The following is a 20,794-nucleotide window of genomic DNA, read 5'->3' as shown; positions in this document are numbered from 1 at the left end:
TGCCTGGTTCTTCTCTGTCAGAAGTAATGGAACCGTCTTCCTCTATAGATGCTGTGTCAGTTATTGCCTGGTTCTACTCTGTCAGAAGTAATGGAACCGTCTTCCTCTATAGATGCTGTGTCAGTTATTGGTTCTTCTCTGTCAGAAGTAATGGAACCGTCTTCCTCTATAGATGCCAGTCAGTTATTGGCTGGTTCTTCTCTGTCAGAAGTAATGGAACCGTCTTCCTCTATAGATGCTGTGTCAGTTATTGCCTGGTTCTTCTCTGTCAGAAGTAATGGAACCGTCTTCCTCTATAGATGCTGTGTCAGTTATTGCCTGGTTCTTCTCTATCAGAAGTAATGGAACCGTCTTCCTCTATAGATGCTGTGTCAGTTATTGGCTGGTTCTTCTCTGTCAGAAGTAATGGAACCGTCTTTCTCTATAGATGCTGTGTCAGTTATTGGTTCTTCTCTGTCAGAAGTAATGGAACCGTCTTCCTCTATAGATGCTGTGTCAGTTATTGGTTCTTCTCTGTCAGAAGTAATGGAACCGTCTTCCTCTATAGATGCTGTGTCAGTTATTGGCTGGTTCTTCTCTGTCAGAAGTAATAGAACCGTCTTCCTCTATAGATGCTGTGTCAGTTATTGGTTCTTCTCTGTCAGAAGTAATGGAACCGTCTTCCTCTATAGATGCTGTGTCAGTTATTGGCTGGTTCTTCTCTGTCAGAAGTAATGGAACCGTCTTCCTCTATAGATGCTGTGTCAGTTATTGCCTGGTTCTACTCTGTCAGAAGTAATGGAACCGTCTTCCTCTATAGATGCTGTGTCAGTTATTGCCTGGTTCTTCTCTGTCAGAAGTAATGGAACCGTCTTCCTCTATAGATGCTGTGTCAGTTATTGGTTCTTCTCTGTCAGAAGTAATGGAACCGTCTTCCTCTATAGATGCTGTGTCAGTTATTGCCTGGTTCTACTCTGTCAGAAGTAATGGAACCGTCTTCCTCTATAGATGCTGTGTCAGTTATTGGTTCTACTCTGTCAGAAGTAATGGAACCGTCTTCCTCTATAGATGCTGTGTCAGTTATTGCCTGGTTCTACTCTGTCAGAAGCAGATTATTAAAAACTGCCGTTAAGAGTCTAACAGAAACAGTTTGGAAATCGAACATGGAATTCCCTCTCTGTTTCTCTGGTGCTGTGTTGGTGTCTCAGTCTTATGTAGGAGACATGATTTATAACTAACTAATACATGTTGTAGGACTGTCTGTGGTCTGCAGATATTGGTGGTGCTGTGTTGGTGTCTCAGTCTTATGTAGGAGACATGATTTATAACTAACTAATACATGTTGTATAACTAATACATGTTGTAGGACTGTCTGTGGTCTGCAGATATTATCATCTATTATCATGACACAAGGCCAGACCCAGATGCAGATGGTTGGAGTCTTACAATGTTTATTCATCCAATAGGAGGAGGCAAGAGAACGGTCGTGGACAGGCTAAAAGATCAAAACCAGATCAGAGTCCAGGAGGTACAGAGTGGCAGACAGGCTCGTGGTCAAGGCAGGAGGGTACAGAGTCCAGGAGGTACAGAGTGGCAGACAGGCTCGTGGTCAAGGCAGGAGGTACAGAGTCCAGGCGGTACAGAGTCCAGGAGGTACAGAGTGGCAGACAGGCTCGTGGTCAAGGCAGGAGGTACAGAGTCCAGGAGGTACAGAGTCCAGGAGGTACAGAGTGGCAGACAGGCTCGTGGTCAAGGCAGGCAGAATGGTCAGGCAGGTGGGTACAGAGTCCAGAAACAGGCAATGTTGGTACAGGGAGACAGGGAACACAGGGATAAATACACAGAGAGACAGGAAACACAGGGATAAATACACAGAGAGACAGGAAACACAGGGATAAATACACTGGTACAGAGAGACAGGAAACACAGGGATAAATACACTGGTACAGAGAGACAGGAAACACAGGGATAAATACACTGGTACAGAGAGACAGGAAACACAGGGATAAATACACTGGGGAAAATCAGTAACTCCTGGAGGGGGTGGAGACAATCATAAGGACAGGTGAAACAGATCAGGGCGTGACAGTCTGTTGTGATTATATACCTTTTGTCCTTTACATAGATCATTAATTATACAACCCCACATGGACTTTCCCTCTCTAAATGACAGCCTATCGCCCAGCCAAGTCATGCTACACGGCAGGAACCCAAGCAAATAGCACCAGTGGAAACACAGCCATGCCTTAAAGGTTAAAGGTTACCTGTCTCACCACAGGAGTGGTAACATTTATCAGCCATGCCTTACAGGTTAACTGTCTCACCACAGGAGTGGTAACATTGATCGGCCATGCCTTAAAGGTTAAAGGTTAACTGTCTCACCACAGGAGTGGAAACATTGATCAGCCGTGCCTTAAAGGTTAAAGGTTAACTGTCTCACCACAGGAGAGGAAACATTGATCAGCCATGCCTTACAGGTTAACTGTGTCACCACAGGAGTGGTAACATTGATCAGCCATGCCTTACAGGTTAAAGGTTAACTGTCTCACCACAGGAGTGGTAACATTGATCAGCCATGCCTTAAAGGTTAAAGATTAACTGTGTCACCACAGGAGTGGTAACATTGATCAGCCATGCCTTAAAGGTTAAAGGTTAACTGTCTCACCACAGGAGTGGTAACATTGATCAGCCATGCCTTAAAGGTTAAAGATTAACTGTGTCACCACAGGAGTGGTAACATTGATCAGCCATGCCTTAAAGGTTAAAGATTAACTGTGTCACCACAGGAGTGGTAACATTGATCAGCCATGCCTTAAAGGTTAAAGGTTACCTGTCTCACCACAGGAGTGGTAACATTGATCAGCCATGCCTTAAAGGTTAAAGGTTACCTGTCTCACCACAGGAGTGGTAACATTGATCAGCCATGCCTTAAAGGTTAAAGGTTACCTGTCTCACCACAGGAGTGGTAACATTGATCAGCCATGCCTTAAAGGTTAAAGGTTACCTGTCTCACCACAGGAGAGGAAACATTGATCAGCCATGCCTTACAGGTTAAAGGTTACCTGTCTCACCACAGGAGTGGTAACATTGATCAGCCATGCCTTAAAGGTTAAAGGTTACCTGTCTCACCACAGGAGAGGAAACATTGATCAGCCATGCCTTAAAGGTTAAAGGTTACCTGTCTCACCACAGGAGTGGTAACATTGATCGGCCATGCCTTAAAGGTTAAAGGTTACCTGTCTCACCACAGGAGTGGTAACATTGATCGGCCATGCCTTAAAGGTTAAAGGTTACCTGTCTCACCACAGGAGTGGTAACATTGATCGGCCATGCCTTAAAGGTTAAAGGTTACCTGTCTCACCACAGGAGTGGTAACATTGATCAGCCATGCCTTAAAGGTTAAAGGTTACCTGTCTCACCACAGGAGTGGTAACATTGATCGGCCATGCCTTAAAGGTTAAAGGTTAACTGTCTCACCACAGGAGTGGTAACATTGATCGGCCATGCCTTAAAGGTTAAAGGTTACCTGTCTCACCACAGGAGTGGTAACATTGATCAGCCATGCCTTAAAGGTTAAAGGTTAACTGTCTCACCACAGGAGTGGTAACATTGATCAGCCATGCCTTAAAGGTTAAAGGTTACCTGTGTCAACACAGGAGTGGAAACATTGATCAGCCATGCCTTAAAGGTTAAAGGTTACCTGTCTCACCACAGGAGTGGCAACATTGATCGGCCATGCCACTGGAGTAAACCACTTCAGCCCGTAGTGTTGTCATGTTTTTATTGTCATAGCAACAACGTAGCAACATGTCATCCAACCGTTAAACTAGAGTGTGGAGAAGAGTTGTGTGGGGGATTCCTGTGTGGTTTATTATCAGTCCTGTTGTCACCACTTCCTGTCCCATGTCACCGATCTGTTGTTGTTTGTTTCCAGACTGTTGATGTGTGTTTGACAGTTCAGGGATTGTTTGTGTTTCTGTCTGTTGGTTCACTGAAGGGGATCTTATTAGCAAGGCTTAACTGACATTTTAATTTTATTTATTTATTTTACCTTTTTATTTAAATAGGCAAGTCAGTTAAGAACAAATTCTTATTCACAATGACGGCCTACCAGAAGGCAAAAGGCCTCCTGCGGGGACGGGGGGCTGGGATTAAAAATAAATACAGGACAAAACACACATCACGACAAGAGAGACAAAACACACATCATGACAAGAGAGACAAAACACACATCACGACAAGAGAGACAAAACACACATCACAACAAGAGACACAAAACACACATCACAACAAGAGAGACAAAACACACATCATGACAAGAGAGACAAAACACACATCACGACGAGAGAGACAAAACACACATCACGACGAGAGAGACAAAACACACATCACGACAAGAGAGACAAAACACACATCACGACAAGAGAGACAAAACACACATCACGACAAGAGAGACAAAACACACATCACGACAAGAGAGACAAAACACACATCATGACGAGAGAGACAAAACACACATCACGACGAGAGAGACAAAACACACATCATGACAAGAGAGACAAAACACACATCACGACGAGAGAGACAAAACACACATCACGACAAGAGAGACAAAACACACATCACGACAAGAGAGACAAAACACACATCATGACGAGAGAGACAAAACACACATCACGACGAGAGAGACAAAACACACATCATGACAAGAGAGACAAAACACACATCACGACGAGAGAGACAAAACACACATCACAACAAGAGACACAAAACACACATCACAACAAGAGAGACAAAACACACGTCACGACGAGAGAGACAAAACACACATCATGACAAGAGAGACAAAACACACATCACGACGAGAGAGACAAAACACACATCACAACAAGAGACACAAAACACACATCACAACAAGAGAGACAAAACACACGTCACGACGAGAGAGACAAAACACACATCACAACAAGAGACACAAAACACACATCACAACAAGAGAGACAAAACACACATCATGACAAGAGAGACAAAACACACATCATGACAAGAGAGACAAAACACACGTCACGACGAGAGAGACAAAACACACATCACAACAAGAGACACAAAACACACATCACAACAAGAGAGACAAAACACACATCATGACAAGAGAGACAAAACACACATCATGACAAGAGAGACAAAACACACGTCACGACGAGAGAGAAAAAAAACACATCACGACGAGAGAGACAAAACACACATCACAACAAGAGACACAAAACACACATCACAACAAGAGAGACAAAACACACATCATGACAAGAGAGACAAAACACACGTCACGACGAGAGAGACAAAACACACATCACAACAAGAGACACAAAACACACATCACAACAAGAGAGACAAAACACACATCACGACGAGAGAGACAAAACACACATCACAACAAGAGACACAAAACACACATCACAACAAGAGAGACAAAACACACATCATGACAAGAGAGACAAAACACACGTCACGACAAGAGAGACAAAACACACATCATGACAAGAGAGACAAAACACACGTCACGACGAGAGAGACAAAACACACATCACGACGAGAGAGACAAAACACACATCACGACAAGAGAGACAAAACACACATGACAAGAGAGACAAAACACACGTCACGACAAGAGAGACAAAACACACATCACGACGAGAGAGACAAAACACACATCACGACAAGAGAGACAAAACACACATCACGACAAGAGAGACAAAACACACATCACGACAAGAGAGACAAAACACACATCACGACGAGAGAGACAAAACACATCACGACAAGAGAGACAAAACACACATCACGACAAGAGAGACAAAACACACATCACAACAAGAGAGACAAAACACACATCACGACGAGAGAGACAAAACACACATCACAACAAGAGACACAAAACACACATCACAACAAGAGAGACAAAACACACATCATGACAAGAGAGACAAAACACACGTCACGACAAGAGAGACAAAACACACATCATGACAAGAGAGACAAAACACACGTCACGACGAGAGAGACAAAACACACATCACGACGAGAGAGACAAAACACACATCACGACAAGAGAGACAAAACACACATGACAAGAGAGACAAAACACACGTCACGACAAGAGAGACAAAACACACATCACGACGAGAGAGACAAAACACACATCACGACAAGAGAGACAAAACACACATCACGACAAGAGAGACAAAACACACATCACGACAAGAGAGACAAAACACACATCACGACGAGAGAGACAAAACACATCACGACAAGAGAGACAAAACACACATCACGACAAGAGAGACAAAACACACATCACGACAAGAGAGACAAAACACATGACGACGAGAGAGACAAAACACACATCACGACAAGAGAGACAAAACACACATCATGACAAGAGAGACAAAACACACGTCACGACAAGAGAGACAAAACACACATCACGACGAGAGAGACAAAACACACATCACGACAAGAGAGACAAAACACACACGACAAGAGAGACAAAACACACATCACGACAAGAGAGACAAAACACACATCACGACGAGAAAGACAAAACACACATCACGACAAGAGAGACAAAACACACATCATGACAAGAGAGACAAAACACACGTCACGACAAGAGAGACAAAACACACATCACGACAAGAGAGACAAAACACACATCACGACGAGAGAGACAAAACACACATCACGACAAGAGAGACACTACAACACTACATAAGACTGAGACACCAACACAGCTTGGCAGCAACACAACATGAAAACATGGCAGCAACACATGAAAACATGGCAGCATGTGTTGTGTCCTGTCTCCAGGTTATAGTGTGTATTGTCCTGTCTCCAGGTTATAGTGTGTATTGTCCTGTCTCCAGGTTATAGTGTGTATTGTCCTGTCTCCAGGTTATAGTGTGTATTGTCCTGTCTCCAGATTATAGTGTGTATTGTCCTGTCTCCAGGTTATAGTGTGTATTGTCCTGTCTCCAGGTTATAGTGTGTATTGTCCTGTCTCCAGGTTATAGTGTGTATTGTCCTGTCTCCAGGTTATAGTGTGTATTGTCCTGTCTCCAGGTTATAGTGTGTATTGTCCTGACCTCTCAGGACAAACTCACTGAGACCCACATGGGTATGAAGAGTAGAGACATTATAGAAACACGGTCAGCAGCTGTCATTGTGTGTGTGTGTGTGTGTGTGTGTGTGTGTGTGTGTGTGTGTGTGTGTGTGTGTGTGTGTGTGTGTGTGTGTGTGTGTGTGTGTGTGTGTGTGTGTGTGTGTGTGTGTGTGTGTGTGTGTGTGTGTGTGTGTACCCTGTGTGGTCAAATTTCTCAAATTTCAAACATGATCTGAGCATAGAAACTAGAAAACATATATCTGTTCTCCTTAATGATACTGAAACTAGAAAACTGTCACGCCCTGACCAAGGGCTTGGTTCTCTATGGTGTTTAGATCAGAGCGTGACTAGGGGGGGTGTTCTAGTCATTCTATTTCTATGTTGGTGAGTTGTATGGTTCCCAATTAGAGGCAGCTGGTAATCGTTGCCTCTAATTGGTGATCATATGTAGGAAGCCCTTTCTCTCACCTGCTTTGTGGGATATTGTTTAGTGTATCTGGTAATCGTTGCCTCTAATTGGGGATCATATTTAGGAAGCCCTTTCTCTCACCTGGGTTGTGGGATATTGTTTAGTGTATCTGGTAATCGTTGCCTCTAATTGGGGATCATATTTACTCCCACCTGGGTTGTGTATCTGGTTGTGGGATATTGTTTAGTGTATCTGGTAATCGTTGCCTCTAATTGGGGATCATATGTAGGAAGCCCTTTCTCTCACCTGGGTTGTGTATCTGGTAATCGTTGCCTCTAATTGGGATCATATGAAGGAAGCCCTTTCTCTCACCTGGGTTGTGGGATATTGTTTAGTGTATGTGGTAATCGTTGCCTCTAATTAGGGATCATATGTAGGAAGCCCTCACCTGGGTTTGTGTATCTGGTAATCGTTGCCTCTAATTAGGGATCATATGTAGGAAGCCCTTTCTCTCACCTGGGTTGTGGGATATTGTTTAGTGTATGTGGTAATCGTTGCCTCTAATTAGGGATCATATGTAGGAAGCCCTCACCTGGGTTTGTGTATCTGGTAATCGTTGCCTCTAATTAGGGATCATATGTAGGAAGCCCTTTCTCTCACCTGGGTTGTGGGATATTGTTTAGTGTATCTGGTAATCGTTGTCTCTAATTAGGGATCATATGTAGGAAGCCCTCACCTGGGTTGTGTATCTGGTAATCGTTGCCTCTAATTAGGGATCATATGTAGGAAGCCCTCACCTGGGTTGTGTATGTGCGTGTAGCACCACGGATGTCATGTTTCCTTGTTTGTTTATTGGTTCGTTTAGAAGTTTCACTTTATTAAAATATGTGGAACTCAACACACGCTGCGCCTTGGTCCGTCTTTCCTCACGATCGTGACAAAAACATATTTCTGTTCTCCTGAATGGTAGAATCTAGAAAACATATTTCTGTTCTCCTGAATGATAGAATCTAGAAATCATATTTCTGTTGTCCTGAATGATAGAATCTAGAAATCATATTTCTGTTCTCCTGAATGGTAGAATCTAAAAATCATATTTCTGTTCCACTGAATGGCAGAATCTAGAAATCATATTTCTGTTCCACTGAATGGTAGAATCTAGAAATCATATTTCTGTTCCACTGAATGGTAGAATCTAGAAATAATATTTCTGTTCTCCTGAATGGTAGAATCTAGAAAACATATTTCTGTTCTCCTGAATGGTAGAATCTAGAAAACATATTTCTGTTCTCCTGAATGGTAGAATCTAGAAATCATATTTCTGTTCCACTGAATGATAGAATCTAGAAAACATATTTCTGTTCTCCTGAATGATATAATCTAGAAAACATATTTCTGTTGTCCTTAATGATAGAATCTAGAAAACATATTTCTGTTCTCCTGAATGGTAGAATCTAGAAATCATATTTCTGTTCCACTGAATGGTAGAATCTAGAAATCATATTTCTGTTCTCCTGAATGGTAGAATCTAGAAAACATATTTCTGTTCTCCTGAATGGTAGAATCTAGAAAACATATTTCTGTTCTCCTGAATGGTAGAATCTAGAAATCATATTTCTGTTCCACTGAATGATAGAATCTAGAAAACATATTTCTGTTCTCCTGAATGATATAATCTAGAAAACATATTTCTGTTGTCCTTAATGATAGAATCTAGAAAACATATTTCTGTTCTCCTGAATGGTAGAATCTAGAAATCATATTTCTGTTCCACTGAATGGTAGAATCTAGAAATCATATTTCTGTTCTCCTGAATGGTAGAATCTAGAAAACATATTTCTGTTCTCCTGAATGGTAGAATCTAGAAAACATATTTCTGTTCTCCTGAATGGTAGAATCTAGAAATCATATTTCTGTTCCACTGAATGATAGAATCTAGAAAACATATTTCTGTTCTCCTGAATGATATAATCTAGAAAACATATTTCTGTTGTCCTTAATGATAGAATCTAGAAAACATATTTCTGTTCTCCTGAATGGTAGAATCTAGAAAACATATTTCTGTTGTCCTTAATGATACTGTTGCGTTAATCTTAACTGACTTGCCTAGTTAAATAAAGGTTAAGTAGGATTACATTCACGTTTAGGATTAGGATTACATTCACGTTTAGGATTAGGATTCCATTCACGTTTAGGATTAGGATTACATTCACGTTTAGGATTAGGATTACATTCACGTTTAGGATTAGGATTACATTCACGTTTAGGATTAGGATTACATTCACGTTTAGGATTAGGATTACATTCACGTTTAGGATTAGGATTACATTCACGTTTAGGAGTAGGATTACATTCACGTTTAGGATTAGGATTACATTCACGTTTAGGATTAGGATTACATTCACGTTTAGGATTAGGATTACATTCACGTTTAGGATTAGGATTACATTCACGTTTAGCAGCAATACTTATTGTTATTATGTCAGACCATTTCAATTAAAAAAATCCTTCCAGTCTCTTTCAATACTCTTCAACATAATATGTAATTATAGGACAACTGCACAAACGGGGGGAAAAAATGCTTTGGCGACAGATAAATAATGTAAATAGCAGTGTGTAATAAGGATGATATCTATTCATATCCTGGTAGCTGTGTCTAAATCACATGAATATTGTGTTACTGCAATCAGAACCTTTACATGAATCATTAATGCTGCTTGTGGGCTGTTATTTAAGCTGTTTAAATATTAATGTTCTGGACGGACTCCCTATACATTACCCCAGTCTGTGGTTCATATCTCACTATACATTACCCCAGTCTGTGGTTCATATATCCCTATACATTACCCCAGTCTGTGGTTCATATCTCACTATACATTACCCCAGTCTGTGGTTCATATATCCCTATACATTACCCCAGTCTGTGGTTCATATCTCACTATACATAACCCCAGTCAGTGGTACATATCTCCCTATACATAACCCCAGTCAGTGGTACATATCTCCCTATATATAACCCCAGTCAGTGGTACATATCTCCCTATACATAACCCCAGTCAGTGGTACATATCTCCCTATACATAACCCCAGTCAGTGGTACATATATCCCTATATATAACCCCAGTCAGTGGTACATATCTCCCTTTACATAACCCCAGCCAGTGGTACATATATCCCTATACATAACCCCAGTCAGTGGTACATATCTCCCTATACATAACCCAGTCAGTGGTACATATCTCCCTATACATAACCCCAGTCAGTGGTACATATCTCCCTATACATAACCCCAGTCAGTGGTACATATCTCCCTATACATAACCCTAGTCAGTGGTACATATCTCCCTATACATAACCCCAGTCAGTGGTACATATCTCCCTATACATAACCCCAGTCAGTGGTACATATATCCCTATACATAGCCGCAGTCAGTGGTACATATCTCCCTTTACATAACCCCAGTCAGTGGTACATATCTCCCTATACATAACCCCAGTCAGTGGTACATATATCCCTATACATAGCCGCAGTCAGTGGTACATATCTCCCTTTACATAACCCCAGTCAGTGGTACATATCTCCCTTTACATAACCCCAGTGCTTGGCTGATTTACAGGTTTACAGGCAATTGCCAAAATAAAGGAAACACCAACATAAAGTGTGTGAATAGGACGCAGTCATTGCGCTAACGCTAGTTAGCAGTCATTGCGCTAACGCTAGTTAGCAGTCATTGCGCTAACGCTAGTTAGCAGTCATTGCGCTAACGCTAGTTAGCAGTCATTGCGCTAACGCTAGTTAGCAGTCATTGCGCTAACGCTAGTTATCAGTCATTGCGCTAACGCTAGTTAGCAGTCATTGCGCTAACGCTAGTTAGCAGTCATTGCGCTAACGCTAGTTATCAGTCATTGCGCTAACGTTAGTTACTTTCTTCAAACTGCACACAGAGATATACAAAATGGTATCCACAAGTTCATCTGACTCTGGGGAAGTAGATAAATTGCCAAAATCCCAAAGTATCCCTTTAAGGCTATTTTACAAACGAATGTGACCTTAAATGAATAACACATCCATGGCCACATGTTGAGGTGACTGTAACTACAGTGCCTTGCGAAAGTATTCGGCCCCCTTAAACTTTGCGACCTTTTGCCACATTTCAGGCTTCAAACATAAAGATATAAAACTGTATTTTTTTGTGAAGAATCAACAACAAGTGGGACACAATCATGACGTGGAACGACATTTATTGGATATTTCAAACTTTTTTAACAAATCAAAAACTGAAAAATTGGGCGTGCAAAATTATTCAGCCCCCTTAAGTTAATACTTTGTAGCGCCACCTTTTGCTGCGATTACAGCTGTAAGTCGCTTGGGGTATGTCTCTATCAGTTTTGCACATCGAGAGACTGACATTTTTTCCCATTCCTCCTTGCAAAACAGCTCGAGCTCAGTGAGGTTGGATGGAGAGCATTTGTGAACAGCAGTTTTCAGTTCTTTCCACAGATTCTCGATTGGATTCAGGTCTGGACTTTGACTTGGCCATTCTAACACCTGGATATGTTTATTTTTGAACCATTCCATTGTAGATTTTGCTTTATGTTTTGGATCATTGTCTTGTTGGAAGACAAATCTCCGTCCCAGTCTCAGGTCTTTTGCAGACTCCATCAGGTTTTCTTCCAGAATGGTCCTGTATTTGGCTCCATCCATCTTCCCATCAATTTGAACCATCTTCCCTGTCCCTGCTGAAGAAAAGCAGGCCCAAACCATGATGCTGCCACCACCATGTTTGACAGTGGGATGGTGTGTTCAGCTGTGTTGCTTTTACGCCAAACATAACGTTTTGCATTGTTGCCAAAAAGTTCAATTTTGGTTTCATCTGACCAGAGCACCTTCTTCCACATGTTTGGTGTGTCTCCCAGGTGGCTTGTGGCAAACTTTAAACGACACTTTTTATGGATATCTTTAAGAAATGGCTTTCTTCTTGCCACTCTTCCATAAAGGCCAGATTTGTGCAATATATGACTGATTGTTGTCCTATGGACAGAGTCTCCCACCTCAGCTGTAGATCTCTGCAGTTCATCCAGAGTGATCATGGGCCTCTTGGCTGCATCTCTGATCAGTCTTCTCCTTGTATGAGCTGAAAGTTTAGAGGGACGGCCAGGTCTTGGTAGATTTGCAGTGGTCTGATACTCCTTCCATTTCAATATTAGCGCTTGCACAGTGCTCCTTGGGATGTTTAAAGCTTGGGAAATCTTTTTGTATCCAAATCCGGCTTTAAACTTCTTCACAACAGTATCTCGGACCTGCCTGGTGTGTTCCTTGTTCTTCATGATGCTCTCTGCGCTTTTAACGGACCTCTGAGACTATCACAGTGCAGGTGCATTTATACGGAGACTTGATTACACACAGGTGGATTGTATTTATCATCATTAGTCATTTAGGTCAACATTGGATCATTCTGAGATCCTCACTGAACTTCTGGAGAGAGTTTGCTGCACTGAAAGTAAAGGGGCTGAATAATTTTGCACGGCCAATTTTTCAGTTTTTGATTTGTTAAAAAAGTTTGAAATATCCAATAAATGTTGTTCCACTTCATGATTGTGTCCCACTTGTTGTTGATTCTTCACAAAAAAATGCAGTCTTATATCTTCATGTTTGAAGCCTGAAATGTGGCAAAAGGTCGCAAAGTTCAAGGGGGCCGAATACTTTCGCAAGGCACTGTATATAGGGTATAGGGTTCTAAAGGGCTCCGGTCTAAAGTAGTGCACATATATAGGGTATAGGGATCTATAGGGCCCTGGTCTAAAGTAGTGCACTATCTAGGGTATAGGGTGCAATTTGAAATGCAATCCCAGCCTGGACTACAGTCTCTGTTTTAGAAGCATAGTACTACTTAAAGGATCCAGTGACCCCCAGTCCGGCTGTGGAGAGTGGAGAGTGTCTTGTTAGTTAAAGGATCCAGTGACCCCCAGTCCAGCTGGGGAGAGTGGAGAGTGTCTTGTTAGTTAAAGGATCCAGTGACCCCCAGTCCGGCTGTGGAGAGTGGAGAGTGTCTTGTTAGTTAGAGGATCCAGTGACCCCCAGTCCAGCTGTGGAGAGTGTCTTGTTAGTTAAAGGATCCAGTGACCCCCAGTCCAGCTGTGGAGAGTGGAGAGTGTCTTGTTAGTTAGAGGATCCAGTGACCCCCAGTCCAGCTGTGGAGAGTGTCTTGTTAGTTAGAGGATCCAGTGACCCCCCAGTCCTGCTGGGGAGAGTGGAGAGTGTCTTGTTAGTTAAAGGATCCAGTGACCCCCAGTCCAGATGTGGAGAGGGGAGAGTGTCTTGTTAGTTAAAGGATCCAGTGACCCCCAGTCCTGCTGGGGAGAGTGGAGAGTGTCTTGTTAGTTAGAGGATCCAGTGACCCCCAGTCCAGCTGGGGAGAGTGTCTTGTTAGTTAAAGGATCCAGTGACCCCCAGTCCAGCTGTGGAGAGTGTCTTGTTAGTTAAAGGATCCAGTGACCCCCAGTCCAGCTGTGGAGAGTGTCTTGTTACTTAAAGGATCCAGTGACCCCCAGTCCAGCTGTGGAGAGTGGAGAGTGTCTTGTTAGTTAAAGGATCCAGTGACCCCCAGTCCCGCTGGGGAGAGTGTCTTGTTAGTTAAAGGATCCAGTGACCCCCAGTCCAGCTGTGGAGAGTGTCTTGTTACTTAAAGGATCCAGTGACCCCCAGTCCAGCTGTGGAGAGTGTCTTGTTAGTTAAAGGATCCAGTGACCCCCAGTCCAGCTGTGGAGAGTGGAGAGTGTCTTGTTAGTTAAAGGATCCAGTGACCCCCAGTCCAGCTGGAGAGAGGGGAGAGTGTCTTGTTAGTTAAAGGATCCAGTGACCCCCAGTCCAGCTGTGGAGAGTGTCTTGTTAGTTAAAGGATCCAGTGACCCCCAGTCCAGCTGGGGAGAGTGTCTTGTTAGTTAAAGGATCCAGTGACCCCCCAGTCCTGCTGGGGAGAGTGGAGAGTGTCTTGTTAGTTAAAGGATCCAGTGACCCCCAGTCCAGCTGTGGAGAGTGTCTTGTTAGTTAAAGGATCCAGTGACCCCCCAGTCCTGCTGGGGAGAGTGGAGAGTGTCTTGTTAGTTAAAGGATCCAGTGACCCCCAGTCCAGCTGGGGAGAGTGTCTTGTTAGTTAAAGGATCCAGTGACCCCCCAGTCCTGCTGGGGAGAGTGGAGAGTGTCTTGTTAGTTAAAGGATCCAGTGACCCCCAGTCCAGCTGTGGAGAGTGTCTTGTTAGTTAACTTCTTTACACTACCTACTGTTAGCGGGATAATTGTCATCAACAACCGCTGAATTGCATAGCGCCACATTCAAATAATATTACTAAAAATATGTATATTAATGAAATCACAAGTGCAATATAGCAAAACATTATGTTAATCCACCTGTCATGTCAGATTTAGAAAATATGCTTTACAGCGAAAGCAATCCAAGCGTTTGTAAGTTTAGCGATCACTAGACAAAACATTATGAACACCTAGCATCAAAGTAGCTTGGTCACGAAAATCAGAAAAGCAATAAAATTAATCGCTTACCTTTGATGATCTTCGGATGTTTTCACTCACGAGACTCCCAGTTACACAATAAATGTTCCTTTTGTTCCAAAATACCTCAGTTTGTTTGGCGCGTTATGTTCAGAAATCCACAGGCTCGAGCGGTCACGACAACGCAGACGAAAATTCCAAATAGCATCCGTAATGTCCACAGAAACATGTCAAAGTTTTTTATACTCAATCCTCAGGTTGTTTTTAAAATATATAATCGATAATATATACACCGGCACTGTTCACTTTTTCAGTAGGAGAGGGAGAGTCAGTGGCTGCCCCACTCTGTTGCGCAAGCAAAACTCATGGGAACACCCAGCTATCCACTGACGCGATGTTATCTTTCTCACTCATTTTTCAAAATAAAAGCCTGAAACTATGTCTAAAGACTGTTGACACCTTGAGGAAGCGATAGGAAAAGGAATCTGGTTGATATCCCTTTAAATGGAGCTAAGGCAGGCTATGGAACATGGAGCTTTCAAAATAGAAGCCACTTCCTGGTTAGATTTTCCTCAGGTTTCACCTGCAATATCAGTTCTGTTATACTCAGACAATAGTTTGACAGTTTTGGAAATTTTAGAGTGTTTTCCATCCTAATCTTCAATTATATGCATATTTTAGCATCTGATCCTGAGAAATAGGCCGTTTACATTGAGAACGTTATTTTTCCAAACATAAAAATAGTGCCCCCTTACTGAAAGAGGTTAAAGGATCCAGTGACCCCCAGTCCAGCTGGGGAGAGTGGAGAGTGTCTTGTTAGTTAAAGGATCCAGTGACCCCCAGTCCAGCTGGGGAGAGTGGAGAGTGTCTTGTTAGTTAAAGGATCCAGTGACCCCCAGTCCAGCTGGGGAGAGTGGAGAGTGTCTTGTTAGTTAAAGGATCCAGTGACCCCCAGTCCTGCTGGGGAGAGTGGAGAGTGTCTTGTTAGTTAAAGGATCCAGTGACCCCCAGTCCAGCTGTGGAGAGTGTCTTGTTAGTTAAAGGATCCAGTGACCCCCAGTCCAGCTGGGGAGAGTGGAGAGTGTCTTGTTAGTTAAAGGATCCAGTGACCCCCAGTCCAGATGTGGAGAGTGGAGAGTGTCTTGTTAGTTAAAGGATCCAGTGACCCCCAGTCCAGATATGGAGAGGGGAGAGTGTCTTGTTAGTTAAAGGATCCAGTGACCCCCAGTCCAGCTGGGGAGAGTGGAGAGTGTCTTGTTAGTTAAAGGATCCAGTGACCCCCAGTCCAGCTGGGGAGAGTGGAGAGTGTCTTGTTAGTTAAAGGATCCAGTGACCCCCAGTCCAGCTGTGGAGAGTGGAGAGTGTCTTGTTAGTTAAAGGATCCAGTGACCCCCAGTCCAGCTGGGGAGAGTGGAGAGTGTCTTGTTAGTTAGAGGATCCAGTGACCCCCAGTCCAGATGTGGAGAGAGGGGAGAGTGTCTTGTTAGTTAAAGGATCCAGTGACCCCCAGTCCAGCTGGGGAGAGTGGAGAGTGTCTTGTTAGTTAAAGGATCCAGTGACCCCCAGTCCAGCTGTGGAGAGTGTCTTGTTAGTTAAAGGATCCAGTGACCCCCAGTCCAGCTGGGGAGAGTGGAGAGTGTCTTGTTAGTTAAAGGATCCAGTGACCCCCCAGTCCAGATGTGGAGAGTGGAGAGTGTCTTGTTAGTTAAAGGATCCAGTGACCCCCAGTCCAGCTGTGGAGAGTGTCTTGTTACTTAAAGGATTCAGTGACCCCCAGTCCAGCTGTGGAGAGTGTCTTGTTAGTTAAAGGATCCAGTGACCCCCAGTCCGGCTGTGGAGAGTGGAGAGTGTCTTGTTAGTTAAAGGATCCAGTGACCCCCAGTCCAGCTGTGGAGAGTGTCTTGTTAGTTAAAGGATCCAGTGACCCCCAGTCCAGCTGTGGAAAGGGGAGAGTGTCTTGTTAGTTAAAGGATCCAGTGACCCCCAGTCCAGCTGGGGAGAGTGGAGAGTGTCTTGTTAGTTAAAGGATCCAGTGACCCCCAGTCCAGCTGGGGAGAGTGGAGAGTGTCTTGTTAGTTAAAGGATCCAGTGACCCCCAGTCCTGCTGGGGAGAGTGGAGAGTGTCTTGTTAGTTAAAGGATCCAGTGACCCCCAGTCCAGCTGTGGAGAGTGTCTTGTTAGTTAAAGGATCCAGTGACCCCCAGTCCAGCTGGGGATAGTGGAGAGTGTCTTGTTAGTTAAAGGATCCAGTGACCCCCAGTCCAGATGTGGAGAGTGGAGAGTGTCTTGTTAGTTAAAGGATCCAGTGACCCCCAGTCCAGATGTGGAAAGGGGAGAGTGTCTTGTTAGTTAAAGGATCCAGTGACCCCCAGTCCAGCTGGGGAGAGTGGAGAGTGTCTTGTTAGTTAAAGGATCCAGTGACCCCCAGTCCAGCTGGGGAGAGTGGAGAGTGTCTTGTTAGTTAAAGGATCCAGTGACCCCCAGTCCAGCTGTGGAGAGTGGAGAGTGTCTTGTTAGTTAAAGGATCCAGTGACCCCCAGTCCAGCTGGGGAGAGTGGAGAGTGTCTTGTTAGTTAGAGGATCCAGTGACCCCCAGTCCAGATGTGGAGAGGGGAGAGTGTCTTGTTAGTTAAAGGATCCAGTGACCCCCAGTCCAGCTGGGGAGAGTGGAGAGTGTCTTGTTAGTTAAAGGATCCAGTGACCCCCAGTCCAGCTGTGGAGAGTGTCTTGTTAGTTAAAGGATCCAGTGACCCCCAGTCCAGCTGGGGAGAGTGGAGAGTGTCTTGTTAGTTAAAGGATCCAGTGACCCCCCAGTCCAGATGTGGAGAGTGGAGAGTGTCTTGTTAGTTAAAGGATCCAGTGACCCCCAGTCCAGCTGTGGAGAGTGTCTTGTTACTTAAAGGATTCAGTGACCCCCAGTCCAGCTGTGGAGAGTGTCTTGTTAGTTAAAGGATCCAGTGACCCCCAGTCCGGCTGTGGAGAGTGGAGAGTGTCTTGTTAGTTAAAGGATCCAGTGACCCCCAGTCCAGCTGTGGAGAGTGTCTTGTTAGTTAAAGGATCCAGTGACCCCCAGTCCAGCTGTGGAAAGGGGAGAGTGTCTTGTTAGTGAAAGGATCCAGTGACCCCCAGTCCAGCTGTGGAGAGTGTCTTGTTAGTTAAAGGATCCAGTGATCCCCAGTCCAGCTGTGGAGAGTGGAGAGAGTCTTGTTAGTTAAAGGATCCAGTGACCCCCAGTCCAGCTGGGGAGAGTGGAGAGTGTCTTGTTAGTTAAAGGATCCAGTGACCCCCAGTCCAGCTGGGGAGAGTGGAGAGTGTCTTGTTAGTTAAAGGATCCAGTGACCCCCAGTCCAGCTGGGGAGAGTGTCTTGTTAGTTAAAGGATCCAGTGACCCCCAGTCCAGCTGGGGAGAGTGGATAGTGTCTTGTTAGTTAAAGGATCCAGTGACCTCCAGTCCAGCTGGGGAGAGTGTCTTGTTAGTTAAAGGATCCAGTGACCTCCAGTCCAGCTTTGGAGAGTGTCTTGTTAGTTAAAGGATCCAGTAACCCCCAGGCCAGATGGGGAGAGTGGAGAGTGTCTTGTTAGTTAAAGGATCCAGTGACCCCCAGTCCAGCTGTGGAGAGTGTCTTGTTAGTTAAAGGATCCAGTGACCCCCAGTCCAGCTGGGGAGAGTGGAGAGTGTCTTGTTGTTTAGTGGATTATCCATCTCTCTACTCTTTGGAGAAATAAATAGTATCCATCCAAACTCAGAAATACGAAGAATAAAACCAAGACCTCGAGTTTTATGTTTCATCTTGCTTTTGATTTTGCTGTTGTACTCTGAAGTACATTTATATAATAGTATTTGATTTTTGCTGTTGTACTCCAAAGTACCTGTATAGAATAGTATTTGAATAAACTAGTGAATGAAAGGCAGTCTTTGAAAATCCCAGCATGGTGATTTGAGATTGCATTGAGACTGGAGCAGCTCTGTAGAAAATCTGGTTTCTTTGTCAGAAGCTGTTAACAAAATAGACAAGCGCTTAGACATGGCCTTGCATACAGTACAATACAATAAATGACATTCCATAGACACAATGCTGAGCTTCTGTATGCAAAGTCAACGTTCCATCTCTTCTCCTCTGAATCGTTCCTCCTCTTTCTCTCCCCTCTCCCTTCTTACAGAGTTCTTCCTGGAGCTCCTCGACAACAGTGAGAAATCCCTGAATAACATGTTCACGCGGACCTACGGGAAGCTGTACATGCAGAACAGTGAGCTGTTCCAGGACCTGTTCACGGAGCTGAAGCGTTACTACACTGGGGGGAACGTCAACCTGGAGGAGATGCTGAATGACTTCTGGTCCCGTCTGCTAGAGAGGATGTTTCAGCTGCTGAACTCTCAGTACCACTTCACCGACGACTACTTGGAGTGCGTCAGTAAATACACTGACCAGCTGAAGCCTTTCGGTGACGTGCCCAGGAAACTAAAGGCCCAGGTTACGAGGGCCTTCATCGCTGCAAGGACCTTCGTCCAGGGCCTCATGGTGGGCAGGGAGGTGGCTAACAGGGTGGCTAAGGTACGTTACTCAGTTTATGGTCTTCTCACCCGAATCCTGACCCTAACTCTGACCCTGACTCTGACCCTGATCCTAACTCTGACCCTAACTCTGACCCAGACCCTAACTCTGACCCAGACCCTAACTCTGACCCTAACTCTGACCCAGACCCTAACTCTGACCCTAACTCTGACCCAGACCCTAACTCTGACCCTAACTCTGACCCAGATCCTAACTCTGACCCTAACTCTGACCCTGACCCTAACTCTAACCCTAACTCTGACCCAGACCCTAACTCTGACCGTAACTTTGACCCTGACCCTAGCTCTGACCCAGACCCTAACTCTGACCCTAACTCTGACCCTAACTCTAACTCTGATAATGCACTACCCAATTTCCAAAATTGCACCTTGTGCATTCTACTATTACAACTATGAAGAGGAAGTAGAAAGCACCCAGTTTGGAAAGCAGTGACCTAGAGGACCATCTGGTAACCTCTCACCTGTTCTGTCTGGCTCTGGGGGTGTACTCCACAATGCCTGAGGCTCAGCTGCTGATCTCTTAATGGAATGCATGGGGCTGACTGGCTATGCCTGGGGCTCAGCTGCTGATCTCTTAATGGAATGCATGGGGCAGACTAACTATGCCTGGGGCTCAGCTGCTGATCTCTTAATGGAATGCATGACAACAACAGCTGGTTGTGATGGTGTATGGAATGACAACAACAGCTGGTTGTGATGGTGTATGGAAGGACAACAACAGCTGGTTGTGATGGAGTATGTAATGACAACAACAGCTGGTTGTGATGGTGTATGGAAGGACAACAACAGCTGGTTGTGATGGTGTATGTAATGACAACAACAGCTGGTTGTGATGGTGTATGTAATGACAACAACAGCTGGTTGTGATGGTGTATGTAATGACAACAACAGCTGGTTGTGATGGTGTATGGAATGACAACAACAGCTGGTTGTGATGGTGTATGGAATGACAACAACAGCTGGTTGTGATGGAGTATGGAAGGACAACAACAGCTGGTTGTGATGGTGTATGTAATGACAACAACAGCTGGTTGTGATGGTGTATGTAATGACAACAACAGCTGGTTGTGATGGTGTATGGAAGGACAACAACAGCTGGTTGTGATGGTGTATGGAATGACAACAACAGCTGGTTGTGATGGTGTATGTAATGACAACAACAGCTGG

General features: G+C 44.2%; 1 protein-coding gene across 1 annotated transcript in view; it reads left to right on the top strand.

Annotated features, from left to right (window-relative positions):
* The window catches only part of LOC110513658 (glypican-6), a 356,553-nt gene that overhangs the window by 170,675 nt on the left and 165,084 nt on the right, over positions 1-20,794 (top strand). The window contains exon 3 of the mRNA XM_036972578.1: positions 19,216-19,607. Coding sequence (XP_036828473.1) covers positions 19,216-19,607 — 392 coding nt within the window. The remainder of the gene's footprint in view (positions 1-19,215; positions 19,608-20,794) is intronic.

This window comes from Oncorhynchus mykiss, unplaced genomic scaffold (genome assembly GCF_013265735.2).
Source record: "Oncorhynchus mykiss isolate Arlee unplaced genomic scaffold, USDA_OmykA_1.1 un_scaffold_177, whole genome shotgun sequence".
Classification (NCBI taxonomy): Eukaryota; Metazoa; Chordata; class Actinopteri; order Salmoniformes; family Salmonidae; genus Oncorhynchus; species Oncorhynchus mykiss.
This window is presented reverse-complemented; position numbering and strand designations above follow the sequence as displayed.